The 22,547-nt window shown below is 35.2% G+C and overlaps 1 protein-coding gene across 2 annotated transcripts in view; it reads right to left on the reverse strand.

Annotated features, from left to right (window-relative positions):
- Positions 1–22,547, reverse strand: part of ASCC3 (activating signal cointegrator 1 complex subunit 3) — a 301,692-nt gene that overhangs the window by 67,922 nt on the left and 211,223 nt on the right. For both annotated transcript variants that reach the window (XM_006727550.3, XM_081828714.1), the window contains exons 30-34: positions 20,877–21,019; positions 7,346–7,483; positions 7,147–7,267; positions 5,845–5,977; positions 2,009–2,134 (exon numbers count right to left, since the gene is read on the reverse strand). In XM_006727550.3, coding sequence (XP_006727613.2) covers positions 2,009–2,134; positions 5,845–5,977; positions 7,147–7,267; positions 7,346–7,483; positions 20,877–21,019 — 661 coding nt within the window. The remainder of the gene's footprint in view (positions 1–2,008; positions 2,135–5,844; positions 5,978–7,146; positions 7,268–7,345; positions 7,484–20,876; positions 21,020–22,547) is intronic.

A 22,547-nucleotide genomic window follows, 5' to 3' on the forward strand; every position in this document is an offset into this window, starting at 1 on the left:
CTCCTCTTTTCCCTTTTTATCTGTTATACTGTCTTCCAGATTGCTTATTCTCTCTTCTGTCTCAGTTACCCTAGCTGTTAGATTATCTAGATTGGATTGGATCTCATTGATAGCATTTTTAAGTTCTGCCAATTCCCCTTTGATTTCTACCCTTAGAGACTCTATGTTGCCATTAATTGATTTCTCCATTCTAGCCATTGTCTTCACAATTGCTAGCCTGAATTCCATCTCTGACATCTTGGTTATGTCTGCATCCATTTGTAAATCTGCAGCATGGTAAGTCATAATCTCTGAGTCTTTTCTGTTTTGGGGGCTCCTCCTCCTAGTCATTCTGTTGATGGGTGTTTGAGGGAATGTACAGAGTCGAAATTATTGACCAGAACCCAAGCAAGATGCACCTGTTTTCTTGGGACCTTAGGGTTGCTGGCCTCTTGTTTTCGCAGCTTGTCTTCTGTGGGAGGGGCCTGCCGCGCTGTTACTCAGGCAACCCTGTTTGGGCAGAGTTGCCCTGCGCCCCTGTGGCGGGGGATGGGCTTAGTGGGAATCAGTCTTTGGGGCTTTTGTTCTCTGGCGCCTTTCCCTGGGGGCTTTTTGCGTCTCTTCCGGGAGTCAGAGCAGAAGAGACAGTTTCCAACCCTCTGCGCCTCAGAGCAGAGAGACCTCAGTCTGTTCTTCAGTGCGCTCTCCAGGCCACACCGTCTCCATTTCTGTCTGTGCTGCTATAAACTGCAGCGTCCTGGGTTGTGCAACCCCTCCACAGCGCTCCCAGTCCTGCCTCCAGGTCGGGGCACGTCTCTGCCCTTTGTGCTTCTAAAACCGCCAGCAGCTCCCAGTTCGCATACTAGACCCTGCAGTTCGCGTGCGCGTGACCGTTGCTCTGGGTTTCTGTCTGTGCGGCTGCGGTTCGCGTGCACGCGACCCTGCCGGTCTGATTTTCCACCCGGGGGCTGCCCTAAAGTCCTTTCCCGATGCTACCGGTCTGCAAGTCTGTGCCCGTCCGCAGCGCGTGAGGCTGTCACTCAACGGTGGTGTAGGATCCCCATGTCCAGGCACCCTCCCGCTGCCGTTTATCCTCTGGTATCTGCCCACAGGATCAGGGCTCTCTGCTTTGTACCTCAAAACCAACTGCCTGAGATCTTCTGTTTGTAGAGATCCAGATCTTCTTACATCTCAGGCTAGTTTCGTGGGTGCTCAGAATGGTCTGGTAGTTATCCAGCTCAATTCCGGGGACCAGTTGAAATAGGGTCCCCTACTCCTCCACCATCTTTCCCCTCCCCCGTCCATATAGTATTTTTGTGCCTCTTACCTTTTCTACTTCAATTCAAAATTGAAGTATCACCTCTCTGAAGATTTTACTCTCATAGGCTTAATACAGTTCTATTAGAGCACTTATGATTTACATTGTAATCATTTATAAGTCTTTTTCCCACATTAAAAGATCAGCCACTGAAGATAGGGGATAAGGTACACTAATTTTTTACCCTCAAAATCTACATAACGTTTGAAAAATAGGTGCTCAATGAAGAAGATCTACCTATACTGCCTGAAAATAAAAGACACTCCACCACAACTCCCCTAATTTTATTTCCTCCTACAGGGTTCTTATTAACCATTACAGATGCCTGACAAAGTCTTCCCTCTATAACTGCACAAGCCTCACTCTTCTCTGAATTCCAGCTGCACCTAAGGCAGTAACTACCATCTAGTTTAGCACATTTCTTAATGAATTCAGGTGTCCTGTCTCTCTTACTACAGAGCAAACTCCTCAAGGATATCCTAAGTTAACGAAAATAAGCTAAGGAATAAATGCATACCATTATTCATTTTCAAATATATCATAATATATTGTAATATCAGAGATAATCATGTGATTCTCTGGGAAAATTCATATACCTAGAATGCCCAAAGTTCTGACTTTTTTGTTATGTACTGAAATTCAGGGATTATTACTTTCAAACATAATTTCGTTCAGTGTGAAACAGAATGATAATAGCTGCCCTGCACTTACCTGGGGTTCATGATAAGACGTCGGAAAAAGTAGGTCCAGGTAATATAATCCATTGCATCTTGCTTAGATGTAATTGTACCACCAGCAATCTCTGCATTTAAATGGTCAGAGAGCACTCCCAATAAGCTATATAGTGAACAAGACATGGGAAACATACATGAACATTAAATGAAACACACTTTATCTCATATAGCAGGCTGACAGAATGGGGCTAGTAACTTTCAGGAGAAGATGACAGCCAAAAGTAGAAAGGTAAGAGTGGGCAACAGAAGACTTAGAGAGTAGGGAAGAGTATACTTATGGGGTACTGGAATAGTATTGAGGCTGATGAAAGGAGAGTTGGCAGGAAAGGGATGACAGTTATGAGAGAGTAAAGATATATATTCCTTTCATTTATTCAGTGAGTATTAAGTTCCTAGTGATATGAAACATAATTGTGCTAGGTGTTGCAGAGTATTCAAAGATGATCAGATGTGTTGAAAGACTAGTATAACATAATGTTCATTTTAGTTTCTTATGTAAAATGCAAAAAAAAGGGGAAGCAGTGTCCAACAAAAGAAAACCTAAATAAATTATGATATGTGGGACAATACGCTGGTATTAAAAATAGGTTTTGCAAAGGATGTTTAAGAACATGAGAAAATGGTAATAAATTATATGATTAAAAAATAACAACACAAGTTTCTATATTACTCTCAATTCATCAGTAGCAGAGTATAAATCTGTATACTCAATTGGGAGGGCAACTTGGCAATATCTATTTGAATGATCTCTATGATGCAGCAATTTCACTTTTCACTATCACCTGCCAGAGAAACATTTACAGATGAGGGTAGGGAAGCAAATTACTTCACTGCAACATTATCCGTAAGAAAAAAAATAGGAAACTCTCGAAAGGCCCATTAATAGAGAAGTTAATATGTACACTATGGAATACTCCATGATAGGTAAGTATTAATAATAGTCATAGTAAGGTACAAAATTAAAATTTTTAGTTGACTACTGAAATATACATATAGAAAATTACATAAATCATACATGTACAACTCAAGTAATTTTCGCAGTGTGAACACATCTGTGTAACCAACACTAAGATCAAGTATTTCCAGTTCCCCAGAAGCCCTCCTTTTGTGCTGCTTAGTCACTACCGTTGTTCAAAAGAATATTCTGACTTACTTCTGTTCCTTACCTTATTGCAGTGGCTTGGGCTTCTAGTACAATGCTTACTGGAAGTGGGGGGAACAATATTCCTGTATCATTCCCTATCTCAAAGGGAGAACTTTTCACTATTTCATTATTACTTATGATGTTTGCATTAGATTTACTCTATCAGATTAAGGACATTTCCTTATATTCCTGTTTGCTAAGATTTTTATTATAAATTGGTGTGGAATTTTTTCAAATACTTTTTTTTAAATCTATGAAATAATCATATGATTTTCTCATCTTTTCCTGCTAATGTAGTAAATTATAGTAATTTATAATAATTTATTTTCAAATAATAAATCAACTTCACATTTATAAAATAAATTATACATAATTTGATTTACTAATGTTTTGTTTAGGATTTCTATATTTATATTCATGAAAGTTACAGGTTTGTTAATGTTCCTTTTTGGTAAACTTCTTATCAGGTTTTGGTATCATGGTTACTCTGATCTTATAAATAAGTTGGCAAATAGTCTTATCTTCTCTACTATTAAGAAAAGTTCATTTAAGACTGATGTTACTTCACCCTTAATGTTATGAAGAATTCACTAGTAAAGCATCTGAGTCCGAAGATTTCTTTATGGCAAGATCTTAAGTTTTAGATTCGGTTGCTTTGATAAATAAGAGATCATTTAGATTTTCTATTTCTTTTATGTCAGTTTGATAAGTTTTTTTCATTTTATTTATTTTTTAATTAATTTTATTTTATTATGTTAGTCACCATACATTACATCATTAGTTTTTGATGTAGTGTTCCATCATTCACTGCGTATAACACCCCGTGCTCCATGCAATACGTGCCCTCCTTAATAGCCACCAGTGAGCTGACCCATCCTCCCACACCCTCCCCTCTAAAACCCTCAGTTTGTTTCTCAGAGTCCATAGTCTCTCATGGTTCGTCTCCCCCTCTGATTTCCGCTCCCTTCATTTTCCTTCCCACTATCTTCTTTTTTTTTTTTTTTAAACATACAATGTATTATTTGTTTTAGAGGTACAGGTCTGTGACTCATCAGTCTTACACAAATCATAGCGCTCACCATAGCACATACTCTCCCCAATGTCTATCACCCAGCCACCCCATCCCTCCTACCCCCCACCACTCCAGCAACCCTCAGTTTGATGTTTTTTGATGAATTTTACCATTTGATCTAAATTTTAAAATTACTTGCATAATGTTTTTCATATCTTTTTAATGCCTGTGATCTTTTCATTGCTAATATTATTTTGTTCATTCTTTCTTTCTGTATTTTTGATCAGACTTAAAGGTTTATCGATTTCATTCTTTTCAAAAACCAACTTTTGACTTTTTGATGTTTTTCTAATGTATATTTGGTTTCAGATCTTTGATTCTTGCTCTTATCTTTCTTCTCTTCTGAGTTCAATTTGTTAATTTTTTCCCCAAATTTTTGAGATGGATATTTAGATTATTCATGCTTTCTTTTAAAACATATATATATCTTATTATATATATTTATATATAATACATATATATTATATATGGGATCATAAATTTTCTCTCAGCACAGTGTTAAGTGAATCCATGTTTTTATACTTTCTAAATTAAAAAAATGGAACATGAGCACTTATAATAAAAACTCCAGTAACTATTTACACTATCAATTAGAAACACGTGTTGTCTTTTGCAGTTAGAATACAGTGTATTAAAAAAGACAACAAATAATACATTATATGTTGAAAAAAAAAAAGAAGAAGATAGCAGGAAGGGAAAAACGAAGGGGGGGAAATCGGAGGGGGAGACAAACCATGAGAGACTATGGACTCTGAGAAACAAACTGAGAGTTCTAGAGGGGAGGGGGTTGGGGGGATGGGTGAGCCTGGTGATGGGTATTAAAGAGGGCACGTACTGCATGGAGCACTGGGTGTTATATGCAAACAATGAAACATGGAACACTACATCAAAACTAATGATGTAATGTATGGTGATTAACATAACATAATAAAAAAAGACAACAAAAGATAGCAAGTAACAAAAGTTATAAATAAAAAATATATAAATCTGAGGGAGAAAGGCTATTTTCCACTGAGAAAATGAGGGAAGCCTTTGTCAAAGGGGTAGTTTACTGGGCCACGGAGAAGTATGTGATAATTCTGAAATAAGGCAGTAGCCTAAATTATTCATTACAAGTCCCTTTATTTTGGATATTTCTTTATTAACTACAGTACAAAAACGCACATCAAACTAACAATTAAATGCTTACTATGGGATAGACACTGGTAGAAGCACTATACATTTGATCATAACAAGTAACCTATGAGATAGCTAGTGTTGCTATTATCTCCACTTTAAAGATAGGTGCACTAAGGCACTGAGGAATCAAGTAACTTGCTGAAGATCAAGGAAGTAAGTAGTGGAGCTCAGATATGAACCCAGGTTATCTGGCTCCAGAGTTCATGTGATTCAACACTGCATGGCACTGCTTCTTTTAAAAGGTTTTTAAAAAATGAAATTATAATTGAATTCTGTCTTACAGTGATAATTCAGTTTCATTTCAAATAATTCTTTTGAATTAGAGCTTTTACTGATTTTTATCTAATAAAATATCATGAGATAAATATTAACTTGCTATGCCATGAATCCATTTAAATTAATTTATAGCAAAATTTACCTTGACTCTACCGGGAAAGGTTCATAAAGAAATTTTTTGTAAAAATCCTTCTTTATGTCATGAACCAGAATTACAGCTTTGCCTTGGTCATCAAATTGAGGCCTCCCAGCACGCCCCATCATCTGGAGTACATCTATAAAAAAGAGAACAAGAGGTATTCCACAATGTGGCAGATAGCACAAGGTATATTTAGTGATTATAGCATGTTTGACAACACAACAAAATAACAAAGAATACAGAATATTTTAAGAGTGTGCATATTATCTTTGATGCCTACTGTTGAGTTCCCTAATAATTAAATAACCAATTCATTTTGACAGGAAATTGAATCCCCGAAAAGGGTCTCTCTTACTGTTTGTAAAAGTAAGAATGATGTTTCCTTTAGTTAAATGCTTAAAAATGCTGTTTAAGAGTTATTACTAGGGGTCCCTGGGTGGCTCAGTTGGTTAAGCATCTGACTCTTCGTTTTAGTTCAGGTCATGATCTGAGGGTGGTAGGATTGAGACCCACGTTGGGTTCCACCCTCAGCATAGAGTCTGCTTGAGATTCTCTCCCTTTCCCCCGCCCTTCTCCCTGCTTGTGTGTGCTCGCTCTCAAATAAATAAACAAAATCTTAAGAAAAGAGTTATTACTATTTTAATTAAATAAGAAAAAGTAAGACATATATGGGTAAATCTCTTCAGCAGATTAATTTGATTATTTTTCCCCAGGAATCGACCCCATGAGTCCATTTAGGCCTCACCCTCTTCCCACTTATGGTATAAATGTTCTTTCTTTTTACTGCAGGAATCTCTGAGGTAAAAAAGGGTTTAGAAATATAGTTTTTACATGTAATCATTGAGTGGAAATACACACAGTATATTTCCCTCTTCAGAACTCACTGATAATGCTTTTATCAAGTTTTAAAATATGTTAAAGGAATGTTCATGGACACATTGAAGCAACAAACCCTTTGTTTCTAGAAGTGCCATGGAAGTATTTCTGGTGAAACAGATTTAAAATTAAATGGTATAATGTTTAACTATAATTTATTAAGTCACTAATAGCTATTAGTCAGTACTTTATATCTATTTGTGAATTTGAAACCATTAGTTATGCTTTCGATATTTATTAACAAATTAGGTTCATAAAAGTAAATAAAACGGCTCAATACTTTGAACAGTATTTGCATTGGAAACAAAAATTTACAATTTGCTCATCACATATGTTAAATGTGATCAACTCTCTACAATTCCATTCACGCAAATTCAGATTAAGGCTAAAATAGAAGCTTATTGTATCTGTAAATTTTTAAAAAATTACCTGTAATGGGAAAATCCACATAACGTCTTGTTTTTCCATCATAATATTCTGTTCCCTTAATAATTACTAAATGAGCTGGAAAGTTTACACCCCAGGCTAACGTACTTGTAGCAATCAGAACCTAGAAAATAAAATATATTTAACTAAAATATAACTTTTAAAGTTACATTTAAATATCTGTTTATGAAAAATAAAATACCTGAACTTTACAGTTTACGAACAGCTCCTCTACTGTTTTTCGGTCCCTCTCATGTAGTCCAGCATGATGCATTCCTATTCCAAAAGCAAGTGTCAGCTTCAGGTTGGAATCCCTTAGTGTTCCAATGATGTTCTCCATCTGCAAATAGAAGCACAATGACAGGATGTAGGTGAAATTTTCATTCTAAGATTATAATGGACTCGTTTTGTTTTTTGATTCATATACTACATAAAACAAAAATACAGGCCTCATCTACAGTTATGATTAAAGTTAAATTAATTGAAACTAGCTAGTGAGAATGTATATCCTAAATGAATTAAAGTTTAATGTTATCCATTTTATTCTCATGCATGAAGGAAAAAAAAATCTGTGGATAAATGCAATATCTCCTTAAATGAGTAACAACTATTAGAAAGGATATAATGTTGCCTAAAATGTTTCAGTGTCTTGTTCATCTTCTGTAATAGAAAAACCTTCCATCTTTTTGGCTCATTGCTAAAAATTTAGAAAATATGGACAAAAAAATTAATGCAAAAAAATCAGTCATAATCCCACTGAACAGTCAGGAATCATTCAAATTTAGGCTTTCTTAACTGAACTTAATGACCCAGGGCAAGTCATATAACCTCTCTGAGCCTCAGCTTCTTTATTTAAAAAATCAAACTGGTATATTTTTGTTTACTTTTCATTTCTTTGATCAACAGTGCAGTTAAATACTTTTTTTTTCTCTTCTCTTCTTTTCTTTTCTTATGTTAGTCACCATACAGTACTTTTCATATCTACTAACTTTTTTTTGGTAAATTACCTTTTCATTTTTTAAGTGGATATGATAGCTTTTTTTTTTTTTCTTACTGGTTTATAATGGCTTTTTATCAGTTAGAGCTATTATTAAGCTATATATGTAGTAAAGTTATTTCATTCCAGCCTCAGTTTAGCTCACTAAGTTTTCATATGTCCAAACAGTTTCTGAAACTTTTGTATTATCTCTGAATATTCTATCACTTTCCATTCTACATGGAAAATACTTAATGCAACACAGATTTTATGGCAACAGAAACAAGTCTTATTTTCTTATAAAACTTACTCCCTGTAAAGAACTAAATAGAAAGCCCAATCTCTTTCTGTTTAATGATAGACTCCTACTGGTCCTTAAAGCAGATGATGATACAAGATGCAGTATGGGGATCTTCTTTTTGGACAACTCCATGGCGGGGAGTAATGTAGAAATCAAGCGGTTTGAGAATATATGAGCAGTTAAATGAATGACATATTTTTGTTGTATCTATAGCTTCCCTACCATATTCCAACAGTGAACAACAGTGGAGGATAAACTTGGAAATGGGTACATGTATAATTTTTATATGCCTGAAGACTGACATAGTATAAATAACCGACACTGTCTTCAGACTTCATTTCTTCGTTTTTCCTTCTACTATTAAGCACCTCTTATATACACAAATATACTTGTAATACATTCATTCTCCTGGTTGTGAAGAAACCAACGAGCAGCTCACAAAAATCTCACAAAAGTTTACCCGGCTGCTGCAGTTTAGTAAAAATGCATAAGACAATATATTCATATATGAAGCACTCCAATTGCTTTCATTCTTACCCATCTTATTTTCAATGGAAAGAAAAATTTTCCAAATTTTTTTATGTGGAAATAAGTTGTTTTTACACTAATAATTCAAAAAATAGGAAGATGAAATTTGGCTTTTTAATAGTTCTTAATGTATAAAAAGCATTGCATAGAAACAAAGTAATCTTTTAATCATATACACATCATGTTATTTATCAACTTCCCCCAAACTGAATGCAATATGTAAACAGTTCTTTCTGTTTCACACAGTATGGTAACCTGATATTCCTGAATACTCATTTTATAAATTGTTAAGCAAGGATATGGAAATGTATTAACATAAATCTACTTTACCTTTAAAATTAGCAAAGGATAAGTAAGCTGACTACATATGTATGCTATAAAGAAAGGTGCTTGTCTTGTCTTATAAATTATATGTTAGCCATCCTCAAGTGACAGCCTATTATCCATTTTTTTGTTCAATAGTTCACTGCATAAATATCTTCAATTTACACTATCAAGAAATAATTCACTGATATTCTTGCTGTGACAATTAATTTCAGGGAATTTTTTCAGTTTCATAACTTAATAACAGTAATAATTTTATAACTTGTATAATTTATAGTGTTTCATGGCAATGCCAATCATACCCCTCAAAATAAACCATTTACTATAGGAAAGCTAGAGAATCCTATGGCAGGAGATTTGGTGAGGCATTACTATCTTGTCCTTCTACATCAGGGAAGCTGTTTCTCATTCTCCTGGCCCCCTCTTTCACATAAATCAATGCATTAAAAAGAACTATTTGCCTATCTGAACTGGGAAAGACCTAAAATCCTCATGAGGACAATTACAAAAAACAACTTCATTTATTACATAGTTACTGTGGATGAATTCTGAGTTATTTGAACATCATAAAAAAGCAAAATTTATAGTAATGGTAGTCATTAAGCATAAGATACTACCAGGACAGCCTGTTTAAGTTTGAAAATATAAACTATTGATTAAATTCTATACACCTTTGATTAAATTACATACTTAGAATGTTTCATCTTGATCATGATGTAATAACAAGCAAAATTTTTGAGAAACTTTGGATAATGAAAGCTTAAAACATGGTAATACATATTATTTGTTGAGTACTTATTATGTGTCAGGCATTGTGCTTAACACTTCACAAAGATTATCACATTTAGTCCTTTACATAAAATAATATAGCTCTAATGTAACACTCAATTCATTTACACCATCCAGTATATTTCAAATTAAAAGACCCAGCAATCCTGAATACTACAGAGTAGACTCTCAACCCTGATTCCGTGAGAGAATTAAACCTCACAAAAAGTATCTGAATTACATTCTTTTTAGTTTTTCCAAAGATAGTACCATTCTAGATGGTTAGGAGAAAAATTCACTTACTACATGCAATGGATGTCTTAAGACATTAAGGCTTAATTCTTGTTAAGTAAGGCTGCTATAGAATTTTAATAAGAATAATTATGATAATTAAAACATTGATAGAGGAAGTTTTAATTCCATAGTTCATTTCTGTTCAACCAACATTTGTTGTAATGTATAGGTATCTTTCCAACAGTCTTTGAAATATGTCTGACTGACTACCTGATAGTTAAACCAAAAAAAATTATTCAGATTATACGTAAAAGAAAAACAGATCTATATTCCTCTAAATAGTGGCTTTTTTTTTTTTTTTAGGGTGATGGGGGAGGAGGCACATATGTAAACTGTTGAACCAATTACTTTAACTTAATAGAATTTTTTTTATACTTTAAATTTATTATACTCAAAAAGCTTTTGTAGAAATACAGGATTCCATTTAAGTAGATACATTACTCTGTGCCTGAAATACATTCCAGTCAGAATATAATTCAGTGAGTTGATGACAATGCTGGCTCCAAAAGAAAGGAGGAGACCAGATTGGACAAGAATGAGCTAACAGATTGTACAGCCCAATTCTGTCCCTTTGAGTGTGATATATTGTTTCAAGATGCTAAAAACCCATACTTTCTCAAAGCATATCTGTTGTGCTGGTTTTCCCATTTTCACAGAATCCTCATTATCAGAAAACTCTGTACTCTTTTCAAAGCACGTCAGACTCAGACCATATGCCACTGAATAATGCTGATCAACTGTCTAAAATGCTCAATAAAAGATGCAGCATACAGAAGAATAATGAAAGTTACGAAGACTTTTTAAAAACAAAGATAATTAAATATATCACATCTGGTACAGATGTTAAAGTTAAAACATTTCCTTACAATTACCAAGTGTTAATTTCTTAAAATAAACTTCTATATGATAAACCCCACAGACTGAAGGGGAAAAAACTAAAATGAAAGAAACGCTTTAGAACATCCTGCTGATCTACTAAGGGAAAAGAAATTTAAAAATAATAGTAATTAATTAAAGATAGTAAGTTTCCAATCTTTGCCAACACTCCTCATAATATATTCCTTGCTGTCCTCTCTGAAGCCCAAAACAATGACACCTCAAATGATTTACCATACTATTAATATATGTAATTAAACATACGATTACATGTGAATTACATATATAAATGAAATCTAAACAATAACATGTAAATCTTTGCTATGTCTGCTAAATAAACACAATACTATTTTCAGTGTTTCCTTCTTAGCTTGTCCTAATTCTTAATGATAGCAATATCAAAACTGGTTTGTAGGGTGAAATATTAAAGATTTTTCCTTATTAATGTTTCTAACTTAATTCACTATGCTATTGGTAGGAAATCCAAGTCAGTGCTTCATATTTATTCTGGAATATACATTTTATGCTTATTTCCACTTTTGGAGAGTTCAGATTCTAACACATGTTTGGAGAACATGTCCATATATTGAAAAGCTTTTAACGCAGATAAAGCTGATGAAAGGGATGTTATAAAATTAATTTGCTAAAGTAGCATAATTTTAAATGAACAAATACTATAATAATATGAATTAAATTTGTGGAGGAACATAAGCAAAATATTATAAAAATAACAGCAAATTTAACCACAGAGATTTCAGCAAAAAAAACATCTATTTATAAGGTATTCAATGGTGCTGTACCATAATGGTAATAACATTTAACACTTATTGAACATTTACCTCTGTTCCAGGCTTGTTCTAAGTATATTACATAACTTAATGCATTTAATACTTACAACAATCCTGTAAGGATAGGATTATTATTATTATTTTTTTATAGATGAAGGGGTAAGGCTCAGAGGCTTAACACCCAACCAAGGTCAAGTAGCTTGTAATGGGCAGTCAGTATTGAACACAAGAGGCCTGGCTCCAGTCCATGTTCTCAACCAAAATACCAACTTCTAATTACCACAGGAATGTGATATACTTAAAATAACTACTTAAAATGATGAAATCATTCATTTGGCTTAAGCCTGGGCCTCACTGTTTTAGACTATGTGCAAAAAACAGGTAAGACTTGAAATAATGAATTGTGTACCACACTCACAACTGGGGAGCTATGAAGATGATTAGCAAATCTATTTATTCTTCAGTATTTGAGTATTTCCACTCCTATGCCTAAAAATTAAGAATATCTAAAAGTATCTTCTTTTATAAACGAAAATATCACCACTCACGACTGAGAATGACACAGTTCTTAGCGGCTGCCCGTGTTTGATACTGTAGCTACTGACTTTTCTGTCTTTACTGTATATTTCCATCCCTATCAAAACACATATGGGCACTGTGACTTTTCCATTTTCTCTAGTCAGTGTGTTGTCAAAGATTTCAGTTACTGTATGGCAGAGTGAAAAAGCTGGGTCAGCTATCCCGGTTTTGAGTTTCTGAGCTCCATTTATTTCATGCTATTGGGGAAATTACTTAATTCTTTCAAGTTTCAATTTTTGTATCTGTAAAACTGGGATAACAAGAACAACCCTCCCAGAATTCATGATTAAATGACTTAATATAAGCCTTTAATGAACTATATAGTAGTCTATAAATATGTCAATTATTACTAAGCATAAGACCTTTGCCTCTTTCTTCATTAAGACATGCATGATATCAATTATGACAAAATAAAACAGCCTCATGTTTTGCAGCTGCTCTGAATTGCACAACTACTCCATGAAGACCAACTAAGTTCAAATGTCCAATGCTCAGAAAATCTGTGGATAATGTCTGTTTTGTTACTTAATATTTTGTTAGCCTAATAATTTCTCTACTGGTCAGTCACTAAGAGGTCTGAGAACTGATCAAAATAGAAAGCACTTGGGGTGGGACTTTTGTATCATAAGCTAAATCTATTTTGGTTTGATAATAAAACAGATTTTTGAGTTGAAAATGTCATTACCCTATATTAAATTCAACTTAATTTCTGATTTTCAACAATCTCAAATCCATCCTCAAAGCCTGGTACTAACGTTTTACCTATAAGGAAGAGGTCAATAGATAGGCTGAATGAAAAACCAAATGAATCAAAAGAATGATAGAAAACTGCTGTTAGGGGCACCTGGGTGGCTCAGTCAGTTAAGCGTCTGCCTTCGGCTCAGGTCATGATCCCAGGGTCCTGGGATGGAGCCCCGCATCAAGCTCCCTGCTCAGCAGGGAACCTGCTTTTCCCTCTCCTGCTCCCCCTGCTTGTGCTGGTGTGTGTGTGTGTGTGTGTGTGTGTGTCAAATAAATAAAATCTTAAAAAAAAAAAAAAAGAAAACTGTCATTAGTAGAAACTCTACCAAATTTGAACATGTGGTGATTTTGAGTTGTCAGAGATGCTGCCTGCCACGTTCATCCAGGATGTCTGAGTGCTAAATCCCATTGGTGTTTCCCATCTCTCTCAGCTCCCATTAACATTTGAAGTAGTTAAACCCTCCTTCCTTCACAAAACCCTCTCATCTACAATGTTTTAAGACTTTGCTTACTGACATCACCTTCCCAGTGCCCTTTGCCAGCTCCTCATTTTTCTACCCAAGCTCTACCTTGAGTCCCTCAAGGCCTGGCCCTCTGGTTCTCCACACACTGTCTCAGGCTCTCATGTGCTTACCTGGGTAAAGGCTGCTTCTATGCTGATGCTCCCAAGTTCATATGTTCATTTCACATCTCCTGTGGATTTTATAGACTTCCTATACCTAACTGCCCTGAGAGTCTTGGAAATACAAATTAACATCCAAAATAAAACTTTTTTCTTTTTCTTCCCCCCGCCACCCCCTTGGCTCAAATCTGTCTTTTCCTTCCTCTCCATCCTCTACTTTCAGCTCTCTTCATTTCAGTAAATGACACCATTATTTACTCAGATGTTTAGAGTCAATAACTGGGGAGTTATTCTTGATTCTTTTCATTTTCTCAACCTCCATGTCTCACCTATCAGAAAGTCCTAGTGAATCTAGGCCAAAACATCTTTCCATTCCCACTGTCGCCACTCTAGGTGGCCCCTAGGTCACGACCACCATCATTAATTCCATGCTTAACCTCCACTTCAATCCATTTTCCACTAAGCAGCAAAAGTGATCTTAAAATGCAAATTGAGTATGTAATTTGCCTAGCTTAAAACCTTTTAATTCCCTGAGAGAATTAAAGACCCCCCCCTTAGATACCTGCTTGGTTTGTTTCCTTGCTTCCTTTAGTTCTCTATTCAAAGCTACCCTCATCACAAGGGCATTCTGTACTTCCATCAGTGTATAACATTTTACTGTTCAGCACCCTCTTTTCTCTTTACCCTGCTTATTTATTTTTCCACAGAAATTATCACGATTTGACATATTTGCTTTTTATCTAACCATCTCCATAAGAATGTTAATTCCCAGGGTAGGAACTTTACCTAACACGCAGAAGGAGCTCAACAGATGTTTCTTTAATAAATAAATAAATGACTGTCTTCCCATAGTGCTTAGAATCAAAATCCGAGCTCTGTAACCATGGGTCTAAGGCCTTACATGAGCGGGCTTCTGCCTATCTCTGAAACTTAATTTTTATCATTTTCCTCCTAGCTTATTCTGTTCCAGCTGAGCTGATCTCAGTTCCTTTAACATCCTGTTCCCTTTACCTGAAATGCTATTATCTTCTCTCATGGTGTAGCTAACTTGTTCTTATGCTTTGGTTCTCAGCTTAAACGTTATCTCCTTAAAGAAGTCTTCTCTGCTGACCATTCTATTTAAAGAAGCCCCACATCCCCTTATCATATTTCATTTCGCATTTTTATAATAATTTTTATAATATTAATATTATTTGCTTCATCATATATATTTTTAAATTTCTATCTAGTTGAGCTCCTTGAGAATTGGCATCAGTTGGCTATATTCAATAAATATGTTACATAAATGAACACTTTACAAATTCTGGTAAGAGCTGCCTATTGACTTAAGTTAGAGGATTACTCTTATGGGTATTTTTGATGTGGGAGACAAAAAATGCCTAACTCTGTGATACCAGGTAATCTTGCAACTGAAGCTACCGATCATGAACTGAAGCTATCTGATCTCTCCAGCTATACATGTGGGTGTGCCTGGCTGCAGTCCATCATTAGTAGAAATAAAAGGACCAGATGGAAGAATATTATGAAAGGTAATTCATGAACACTCCACGTGTGTGCCTTTTCCTTCCATGCTATCCCTAATTCAACCCACTGAGGCCCTATGGGTATTTCTTACGTCAAATTGACTGAAAAAAAAATTACAAATTACAAATGGCTTTGCATAAGATAGCAGCACCATATGAAGTACACTGATGTGGTGTCACAGCTCCTTTTGGGGATGACTCTCAAAACAGCTAAGTGTCAAGTATTTCCCTGTCACTTTACTGCAAAGAGATGATGTGAATTGATGCTCCACACTTTGCTCTGTGGCTATGGGTTAGTCAAAGGGTCAGGAGCTTGACCACAGTGCTACTGGAAGGCAGATGGCAAGAAAGGCACAAGTTTTATGTGGATGAAATTCTGGAATGGTCCCAGAATAGACTACCTATATCCCATTAAGATGTTTACCAAAAAGTTAACAGCAGTGTGGACAATGCTGTTAACAGTCAAGTGGGCAAAATGACCACTTCTAAGGATACCAGGCAGGCTCCCTCCCAGATTCCACTGTTTTGTGCAGTGGGGTTCATGTACTAAGTGGTGCCATGGTGGAAGAGATGAAAACTGTGCACAGGCTAAGCATGGACTTCCATTTCCTCAGGCAGACCCAGCTATTATGCCACCAGTGCAAACACCCCTAGGCCCAGGATAAAGTACCTTGCCCAGGGCACCAGATAGCTAACCGGCAGCAAGAAGATTATACTGGATCCTTGCTATCACAGAGGGGATGTCTATTTGGGACGATGTCTAGAATGGACGCTTCGGATTTGGATTCTCTTTCCTGCCTATTGAGTGCTGCCAGTAGCCTCAATAGTAGCATTACTGAACACTTTATACATCATCTAATATCTCATATGATAATGTTTCTGACTGAGGAACTTGCTTTATAGAGAAAGATTAAGGCAATGGAACCATGGGATCCACTGGTCTTATTGCATCCCTCATTACCCAGAAAGAGCTGGCTTTATAGATGAATGACTCAGAGTGGCAGCTAAGAGACATTGCTTTGGCAAGGTTGGGGTGCTCTCTTGTAAAATGAGGTATATGCTCTGAAGTAGTAATCATTAAATGATACTATTCCTCTCATTGCCAGAAGATACAGTAGTCAATATGTGCAAATGTTTTTTTGCAGTCACAGCTAATAAACCATTTGGAAAATTTTTGTTTCCCTTCCCTATAAATCTAGCTGTGTTAGTTTGGAGGCTGAACATCCAAGGGATGTAACAATTTACTTAGAAGCTGAAATAGCCACATCTCTCATTGTATGGGGTAAACAAACAAAATGTGGCCATAGTGTAGTTTAGGTAACCAATCCTGATAAAGAAATTGGGTTATTGCTACACAATAAGGGGAGGGAAAATTTGGATAGACCCTAGAGAAATCTTCTCACACTATTGTATCCACTTGAAAAACTAATCAAAAACTTTTAAAGCCTTATATAGTAAGCATATATAAAAAGCCAATTTCCAACGTCTCAGGAATGTGGGTTTTGGTTACTACAATGGATAAAGAATATTAATTAGCTTAGAGACTGCTTGAAGAAGTGTGCAGGTGATGGATGGTAGAGAAAATAAATCACAAATGTGTTTGGCTCCCCGACCAAATATGTTTGGACCTGTGTTGCAAAAAAATACTGTGACCTCTACCTTTGCTATCTCATATATGCTCTAAGCGTATTTTAACTAACGTATTTTATATATTTTAACTAATTGAAATGAATAATGTATTGGTTGTGGGTAACTTTATATTTTAGCCCACTGGCTAGAGAATATTGAAATGGGATGGCAAAAGAACCAGAGTGACTGGATTTAACCAGCCAACAGACTGTGAAAGATTATCTACAGACAGCCAGGGTCTGAGTATCTCCTCAGAGGTCAGAGAGGGGAAGATACTCCCTATTCCTGTTGCATTCCTGACAGTGAAGCTCAGGCATTCCGGTGTTTCTGTCTTGGATTTGAAGGTTGAGAGGGTAATGTAAAAACCCAACCACAGTTTGGGGTTAATGGTGGAAGCGGTGGTTATTAAACTGAGAATCCAAGTGACATGGCACCATATGCCCACAAACTTTTGCAATCATTTCCTGATGAGAAATATGGAAGGGTATTACTTTTGGGGTTTCCCCATGCTGCAGTATGATTTCACATCAATGATACACTTGAAGGGGTGGTCCTGCTTCCTAGTACTTTGAAGATTTACTGGATTAAGAAGATAGATGGATAACTTTTTTTTTTTTTTTTTGCCTTTGCTGATCCACCCACCTAACCTACCTGGTCCTGCCGCAGAACACCAATCTGAAACTGTGCAAGAAGCAGCAACAGGAATTGTCACTAAGCTTCTAGTCTATACTATTATGGAAAGTAACTCTCATAAAGATTAAAGTGTTAAAAAAGTCCTATTTTAAGGTAATTAGTGGATTCAACAACTGAAACACCTGCTTTATTGGTATAATCAGATTGAATTTGCATAGCAATCAGTTGCAAAACCTCTGACATTTTGATTTTAAAGGTGTTGACCTTTAGAGGAAAGACTGAAACAAAACCTGGATTGTCTTATTATTGCAATGGTCTTGGTGAAACACAATGTCCGGAAATAACATAATTTCTAGCTGTCTTATTTGAGCAGTGAAAAACCTACAAAATAGCAGAAACCATGCTAAGTAAATTCTACGGTTTCTAATGAGCCTTGGTGATAAATTTTTGTGCTGAGGAAAAAAAAATACAAAACAGAGAAGTAATTCTACACAATGGCTGAGCTGACCACAGTTTCTTAGGTCTCATACATTAAAATAAAAAAAAAAAATAGTAAGTGTACTATAGCTGGGAAGAGGACATGAGGTTCACATTTAAGGTTAATATGAGTCACATACGTGCAAAATGCACAGCCATGCACACACACACATATGCATTTTGAACAAACATCTCAAAATGTATTCAATAGGTATGTACTTTGTACCTTGACTTCAAAGAAAAGTGTCCATTTGGAACATTTTTAGGGATAAGACACAAGAGAAAATATATTAAGCCTAGACAGATGCTGCACATAAACTGTTAATATTCCATCAATCTATTTTTCACCATTTGCTTCCTAAGTTCAAGACACTGTTAGACACAACAGGGTGACTCTTTTGAACATACTAGCTGAATAAGTGAATAAAAGGACAAGAAACTTTTTGACAGAATTATTTTGATCTTAAATAAAGATTTAGTATACACAAACAGCATTAAGGAAGTAATGATGAAACCTGAAAGGTAACATGATAGCAGTCACTCTACTTAAAGGAGTCATGTGATACCTTTTATAGGAAACTAATATTGGGGTCTGCTACTTATCAGTGAATAAGGTCACCTACAGGCCTATACAAGAACATTTCGAATTATTAGTTAACTAGTATTAGTTAACACACAAACGTAATAGATACAGTATTATCCAACTGGTCCACTAATCCTAAATGACTCATGAGAAGTGGAAAGGGAAAATATGCCAACTGCTGAGACTGGACACTAGTGGGTTAGAAACACTGTTCTGACTCTTCTTCTTCAGGCTGCAGGAGATGAGAAAGGGGAGATATGGAGAGAGAAGGGAGACAATGCAACAATTTTATTACTGATTTCATCTACTTTTTCATCATAATTCCAATGACAAAAATATTTCTAAAAAACGAGAAAAGTACAAGAAAGGAAAATCACTATCTATAAATCTATGGAGGGAAAGAGGAATATCTACCTTTAGAAGTAGTAGAAAGAATCACAAAGAATGATATCAACTATCATACAAAATGCAAAAACTTCTTTTTTTTCTTTTTTAAGAGAGAGAGAGAGAGCAAGCAGGGAAGGGAGGGCTGAGGGAGAGAGAGCATCTCAAGCAGGCTCCACACCCAGCCACCCAGCCTAGTGAGGAGCCTGGCGTGCAGGGCTTCATCTCACGGCCCTGAGATCATGACCTGAGCCAAAATCAAGAGTCAGACACTCAACTGACTGAGCCACCTAGGTGCCCCAAAATGCAAAAACTTTTTTTTTTTTTTAAAGATTTATTTATTTTAGAGGGCGAGAGAGAGAGAGAGAGAGAGAGAGAGAGAGAGAGTGTTGGGAGGGAGAGCAGAGGGAGAGGGAGAGAGACACTCAAGTATACTCCAAGCTGAGCGCAGAGCCTGGCGTGGGACTTGATCTCACGATCTTGAGATCACAACCTGAGCTGAAACCAAGAGTCAGATGCTTAACTGACTGTGCCACCCAGGCACCCCAAAATGCAAAAACTTCTATTTGTAAAAAGCTACTAAGACAAAAAGACATCCAAGGAATTAGCAAAATTAACTAATAAAAGCAGACAAGAGATTAGTATGTGTGTATATGTATATAGTAATAAATATTTATGGAAAAAAGTGATATATGAAATTTCAGGGGTGTATGTGTATGTGTGTTTTAATTTGCTAGGGCTCTCACACAAATCTGTAAGAAAAATGCTGTGCTGAAAAAGATAAAAGTCCAAAGGAATGAATAGACAAAAAAAGAAAAAAAGACAACCAATAGTAAACAAATATATGAAAAAAAGTTCAATCACACAAAAATCAAGATGTACATTAAAATAATAAGGAATATTTTACTTATATCGATAAATTACAACAAATGAGGGTGTAGTAAAATTGTTATTTTATTCTCATATACTGCTGACAATACATGTATCAGTGGGAGAACATCAACTGGTACAACCCTTTTGGAAAATAATTAGCAGTGTATATGAAAAGCTATAAAAATATCCATATTATTTGACCCATTAATTTTAAATTTATACTGAGGAAATAAATCTAAATAAAGAAAAACCTATAATAATAAGGATGTATGGTTATTTATTTAATGGGATAGCCACATAATAGACTATAATTGCATAGACAAAAAAAATTATAGTTGCTTCCAATTTTAATGATGGTTACTACTTGGTTAAAGGATAGGTTAATAAAAATATTAAAAATAAAAAAACAGATTTTTAATTTTTACATTTAGTGTTTTCTAAATTTTTGAAAATGGTCATTTATTATATATTCTATAGAAAGTTAATTTTGCAAAATTGATTCTAAGTTCCATGAGGGCAGTGAACACTCCAATAGAACAACAAATATGATTATAATACACATAGGTGATGATGTTAAAGGGAAGAGATACAGAAATAAATATGGATATAAAAGTAAATATTTACCAGGAACACAGTAGAAGAAAATACATCAAAATATTAATAGTGTTAAGGTGGCAGTATTATGCATTTCCTACTTTTTCCCTAAATTTCTGTAACGTTATACTAAATTTTGTATAGATTAAAACTAAACATCATTAAATATGTAATTTCCATTATATTAAATACAAACTAATTTGACATGTATAAGAAATAGAAATAAAATAGATTGCTTACCTCTCTTTCATCCATATTCAACCACTGCTTTGGATCTTCTTCAGTAGCCAGAAAGGCTATCAATTCCAAAGCAGTAAGACGAGTTTGACGTCTTGATGAGACAAATATCAAAACAGGTTTGGCTGGAGAATGGCTTCTAATTGCTATTGAAAAGTTGTGGAAAATAAAAGGGTAAGCTACTTATACCAGAATCTGCATGTCATTAGGATATCAAATGGATGCATGAAACTTAATGTAATTGATTTAAGTGAATTCTTAATTTGGTCATGAAATTCAGCATTGTTTGTGGTATGACTTGGACCCAACAGCATATTAGAGAAATGGTAGGAAAGGAAAGGTAGCTGAACCCACCTTGGGGAGTACATTGCCTGGGCAGGGGAAATTTAACTGTGTCAGGTCTCAGTTCTATTCTGAGCTCCTGAGGAAGGTGACACTTATAAAAGCTGCGACCCTCTAGCAACAGCTGTAAACGAATACTCATTCTAAGGTTCAGTTTTCAGAGTTGTGTTTCTGCTCGCCTAAGCTATGGTATTACAGACTTAATTGGTCCTGGAGTCTCGGGGAGAGAGTCAAGTCCTGCAGAGTGAAGAAAACTCAGTTAAGAATAAAAGCCACAAAAAAATTCCTTTTATTGTTGTCAGTACCAGTCGATGGAATAATTGAGAGTTTGTATCAATAAACTAGTCAGAGATATGTCAAACGAAGGTTTTCTGTTTTCCTGAAACACGTGTAAGGTTTCAAGTGTAAAGATAAGAGAATGTGGAAGAGAGCTGAAGAGAATACCATGCCTGAATCTGTATGTGACTGATGGCACATGGAAGGTAGACACACAGAAGAGGAAATGAATGGTTTGAAACCTGAGTAATAAGACTGACAGAAAAAATTACCTAGAGAGCCACATAAATCATGTGACCTAACTGGAAACAAGATTTCTTTACTGCACATTGGCTCCAAAATGCTGATAAGATGGTACAAGTAAAATTTATCCTTATGTGTACATAGGTCTCTTAAAACAGATATTTAAATGTTTTATATAAAAAGTTCGACCTTCTTGTAATTTCTTGTTTGAAATGTGAGCTGCAGAATTTCTTCTTATGGGTTAAGAAACAAGGTTTGTAACAAAAATGTTGATATGACCTTGACTACATTTATGCCCTAAGAGTGAGAAGTGAAGCTATCATAAAATCATATTTCTAAACTCAAAGAAATATAGTGAGACACTGCAAGTATAATAAATAGTTTATAAGGACAGCTACTGTACTGATATATCTAGAGAAGTGTAAGTATTTCAGTTATTTACTATTGATTTATAGAACACAAAATGCTTCATTTCAATCACTGGTATGCAATTGGCCATTCCTTAAATAAATATAAGCAATCACAACAATACATACCATGAAAAATAAACTCATTTATGCTATTTCTCACTCACAGTTTATCCGAATCTTACAGAATATAAATGGTAATGCTTTGATAAATCATATTAGAAATATAATGTTTAAAATACACGTATTAGTACAATATTGGTATCTTTTGTACACATAGTCATGAATGAATCTGTCTCTTTTTTAAACCTCAACATTTAATGGATTTTTGCTGCTGCAAGAACAGGTGTGGCTGAACAGCTCACGGCAGATTTATTGTTCATTAGTGATTTTATACAACGCTTCT

The sequence above is a fragment of the Leptonychotes weddellii genome, chromosome 8 (assembly GCF_054177405.1).
Source record: "Leptonychotes weddellii isolate Sample4059 chromosome 8, ASM5417740v2, whole genome shotgun sequence".
In the NCBI taxonomy this organism is placed as follows: domain Eukaryota; kingdom Metazoa; phylum Chordata; class Mammalia; order Carnivora; family Phocidae; genus Leptonychotes; species Leptonychotes weddellii.